We start from the raw sequence: 4866 nt of genomic DNA on the forward strand, positions 1-4866 counted from the left end.
ATGTTTAAAATTCAAACTGAAACAAACAGTCAATACAAGATTTACTTTAATCTGTGAAAAAAAAAATCAATTTCAAATGTAACAGAAATTAAGTGCTTGAAGGCAAATTAAAGTTTCTACTTGTCTCATTATCAGTACAAAAACTCTGATGCATGTAAATATCTGGGATTATAGGTCATGATACATCCGAATAGCTAACAGCTTATAAAAAGACAAATAGTACAGACTTAATTTTTCTCTAGGCCTGAATTTATGGTTGTTGAGTCAGTTGCACATTGTTATTTTCATTAATGGTGTGTTCTTTACTCTTTCTTGTTTCCCCATTTGGCCATCTTGTTGTTGACAGGAGTCTTCATGAATTTGGCTGACTTCATGTATGCAGCGATCTTCTCCAGAGCCTATGATGACATGATATTATGATAAGTCATTTAAAAAAAACAGTTTGAGACGCATTTCACTACGAACACGGCAAGGTTAGCACTGAAGCCATTCCACACATACAGTTTACCAACAGACATGCTGAGACTGTCACGACAACACAGAGGAAGAAAAACTTCTGCAGGACGTGCTGTTTGTATCTGACAAACAGTTGATGTTCTCACCTCAAAACGGTCTAAAAGATCTTTGAGGTTCTTGAAGTCATCCAGGCATGTAGGATGAAACATCCTGTGTTGATCCAGCAGCTCGTACATAAGGAAGTCCACAAAAGCGATCTGTTGTAAAAAAAAAAAAAAAAAAAAAAAAATTAGTTATATAAGTTATATAATCTTAACATGTTGAAAGCAAGATAAAGGCTTAAACTAAACTTTGCACCGCACTAATTGGCAGTTTTATATGAATGGTCAAATGGTAACATGCTAATAGTAAAAAACCCACTGAGAATTATCTAGTGAACATAGTGGGGCATCTTGAAGCTAATAACACAGTTACATTTATCAAAAGATTAATGCTAAGATTTCTGCTGGATGTGTAAGTAGGCTATTGTCTGCTAACAAGTTCACACAAAAGACCTTAGATTATGTCAAACTAAGGAGCCCAAAATGTGTATTTCTGCAGCTTTGAAAATTTGAGTTTTGAGACAGGTGAAATACCTTGTCACCAGCAAACCACTTCCTGTCTCCCAAGAAAACAGAGAACTGCTTCAGGATGCCTGGCAGCTTCTCAAGGTACCCTGGCTTCATCTTGTCCTGATGTCAAAGAGGTGGCATAAGCATTAGTGGAGATTTAAAGACGTAAAATGAATTATTCAGTGTCATTTAACTTTTAATATAGATAGTACTTACAAAGTCAGTGTAGCACAGTATCACAAAGCCGTTTCTGAAGTCCATTGCCTGGTTCTCCAAGATGTCCACACGGACCTTCTCATCGTCGCTCTCTCCGCCTGTTATCAGGTCAGATTTTAGGGAGACACTCAGGGAATGAAGGCAGAGATGACAGTCAAAAATAGCCATTTGGAAAAAACCGTGGCTATCTTAGTTTAAAATGTTGACAGTGAATCAATGAAAAATTGTGTTGAACAAAATATTCATATACAAACAATACTTACACATGTTGTGCTTACGAGCAATGTATCTCATTATAGCATTGCTCTGCACTATCTTCCTGTCTCCATCCTCCAGGTAGGGCAGCTATAGTGAAAAAGTTAATCACAATACCATGATTAATTGGTGTTTAAACCTGCCTGCTTTGCAAATAAATCAATATTCACGTTAGTTAAAGTTAAAACGCTTAGTCAAAGGTTAAAACTCACTCACATTGGGAAAGTCCATCCCCAGTTTTTGCTTTTCATCGAACCAGCAGCTCTTGTCATAGTTTGGAGCTGTGTGAGAGAACATGTTACACGAATGAGAGGGTATGTTGTATAGACACTTGCACCACTTGTTTGATTATAATTACAACAGCTGATTATCTGTTAGTTGAACAGGTAAGTTACCTTCACCACAGACATAAAACTTGTCCTCGTACTTGGTGCCAGTGTACTCCAGCAGCAGGCGGATAGGCTGGGCAAGCTGCGTAAATGTCCACAAATCAGATGAAAGAGAGGTTGGTGGCTTTTAAATCAATGTATCTATTACACATGGGTAAAGGCAGATGACATGTATAGACTCTTTTCTCCCACTTATATATTTCCACATGAAAAAATTGTCATTACAACTTAAGAGTAATTTTAACAATTAGGGATTTATGTCTTGACAAAGTACCTTCACACTGCTATCTCTAACTGCATGGACAGGACAACTACAAGGTATATGGTCGAAAAGTTGTCAAGTCCATGCAGAGCTGAAAAACTAGGAACAAGACAGCAGTGTGCAGGTTCTTTTGTCACTTTGTTTGTGTTTCTTACTGTTACCCTGCACCTGAAAAAGTGTATGGATGTGTTTGTTTTGTTTTGTTTTTTTTTTTTTTTTAACAAATGTAAGCCTGTTAAACCTGTTTCACGATCATATCTTCCAAAAAAAGTATGAAAGCTATCAGTGAAAATTAGTAGGGATGATATGGCATATAATTATTTACCAAGTGCACTAATTTATTGACATTTATATTACATTTTTGACACTCATTGCCAGCTGTATAGAACAATAGTCCCTAATAATTTTACTTATTTATCATTAAACATGACCTAAACACCATGTACTGATGGATGGATTGATTTATGTAAAATTATGTAAAAAAATATTTCAGACAGTTTTTATTAAAATCATATATATATATATATATATATATATATATACATACATACACACACACACACACACAAAAGTAACATTACTACTTACAGCAGGCTAGGAAAACATTGAAGACCATTGCAAATGACATTCAAGACCTCTAAGGGCCTTTCTTTTTGGTAATTGAAATCAATGCTTTTTAAGTCACTGCCTGGTCACATAAAATAGCTTGTAGCTTGTAGTTAACTACTAACAACTTGACCTTTCACCGCTTAAACGACAACTGAATAGGGCGTGTTTGCACAGTGAGGGCCTCCGACAATTTTAGCAGCTCTTGAGCACCGGTTTCATTCACCGGTTTCATTTGGTACAGTTGACTACTTGATTTATCAGCATTATTTCAACTCAGTTTAATACAATAGTCCGTGTGGCACCAAACTTAATTTAACAGCACTGTGATTCTGTGTGTGACACTGAAATACCCGATATTGTTGAGTCAAAATCAGCCATGTTAGCTAACATCTTCGCTAACGAATAGCATGTTTGATTCTAACGTTCGCTTTGATTCTGTTTCTACAGCAACATAACGTCTGGAGCACGTGCACGTTATGTTGACGTTACATAACGTTTTGCCGAGCGACGCTCGGGCAGTACTTATTATATACTTATAAAAACACAAATATTATGAAGCAAAATTTGAGGTAGAGCAGTGTGAAAAAACAGTTTGAAAATCCGTGAGATGGTCGGTTATACCGGGGTCCGGTGGCCGTTCAGACACAACGTTGCTAACAACAGGAGCGACTTAGTTCATTAACAATGACGACGGCGGAACTTACCCCGCGGATATCCCAATAAACCAGTTTCATTGTCATTTTGAATCAGTTTCGGAAACCGAATGAGGCTGACTGCTACTTCACCAGCTGCTGAACACAGACAGAGAGAAAGCAAGAGTGAAGTGGGTTGGTTTCTCTCTGCAGCCTGTGAGAATACGGTGGGCGGGGTGAGTCGACTCGAACCGGGCGGTCACAGTTATTTGGTTTTTAAACAATAAAACATTTACATGCCGGATACTGTGAGTGCAGTTTTGATAGGCAATCATGCTTTCATTATCCACCTGACAAAAGAAATGTAGTATCGTATATGGAAACAGATGTAAAGCCATGATGAGGTTGCAAGCCTAGACTTTTCCATGACACAGAGAAAGCTCAATGAAAGTGACCTACTGTAGTAATTACTGCAAGAATTTATTACTGTATAAACCTTTTACATAAGGCTATTGCATAACCTGCATACGTAAAAGTGGGTGGCTGTTGTGTCCTTACTTGTTACACTAATAACGATAAAAATTAAACTTCATTTTGACATTAGGAAACGGTAAAACAATACCAACTCAGGGTACACGTACTAGCTTTTTCTGGAGCTTTCAGCCATATCCAATGATCTTCATTAGCAGATAGTGTCTGCTAAGCGGTCTGTTCACATGCAAGCTCAGCAGTGTTATATATTTTCATCATTCATAATTTAACAAGTGTGTGCACAGTTGAAAGCTCTGGAAAGAGCTGGTAATTGGACCTTGAGTTAGTATTGTCTTGTTAAAGTACCAGTACAGTATTGAGTAAAGCAAACATGAACTATTTTTGTTTTGTTTTATCATTTCTGATCGTGTAGCGAGTAACATGCAAAAATAATGACAGTTGAGCCTAAAATAATGTAAATGTGCATACCGAGTCTTGCTAATAAAGAAAAAGGAACAAAGAAAATATATGTGTATGTCATCCATTACCTTTAAATCAACTAATCAACTTGTCTTACATTGTCTTACAACTGCCAGACACACTAAGTCGCATACACACATATAAAGTCATATTATAAGGTTAACAAAACAGTGTTTGTGTGAGAATGTGTGTGAATTTTCTTTGCAGCCAGACCTCAATTCATTAATTTTGAAAAAAAAGATTGGTCTGAGTTTCGTGTTGAACTTCCTGCTCACTTTGACTGACCCACATTAGAGAATAATGAGCTGAATATGGACACACCACACAATGCATTCGTTGTCTCACTTCTCATAATCACTCTCACTCACACATATTTCTACAGAACAGCTACTAATGATAGACTGCTGAACCTCATTCAAACTGACCTTTTGTAACCGACAGTTTTCAGTTTCAGATGACATTTATTTAATTTCTGAATAATGCAA

The 4866-nt window shown here is 36.9% G+C and overlaps 1 protein-coding gene across 1 annotated transcript; it reads right to left on the reverse strand.

Annotated features, from left to right (window-relative positions):
* Window positions 1–28: 28 nt before the first annotated feature.
* Window positions 29–3661, reverse strand: LOC130174847 (glutathione S-transferase Mu 3-like). Its single transcript, XM_056385076.1, has 8 exons — window positions 3503–3661; window positions 1934–2009; window positions 1755–1819; window positions 1547–1628; window positions 1284–1381; window positions 1092–1187; window positions 603–713; window positions 29–398 (listed from the first exon to the last, which is right to left on the reverse strand). Exons 1-8 carry the CDS (start codon window positions 3536–3538, stop codon window positions 303–305), a joined length of 660 nt encoding a protein of 219 aa, XP_056241051.1. The 5' UTR covers window positions 3539–3661; the 3' UTR covers window positions 29–302.
* Window positions 3662–4866: the final 1205 nt, after the last annotated feature.

This window comes from Seriola aureovittata, chromosome 9, assembly GCF_021018895.1.
Source record: "Seriola aureovittata isolate HTS-2021-v1 ecotype China chromosome 9, ASM2101889v1, whole genome shotgun sequence".
Classification (NCBI taxonomy): Eukaryota; Metazoa; Chordata; class Actinopteri; order Carangiformes; family Carangidae; genus Seriola; species Seriola aureovittata.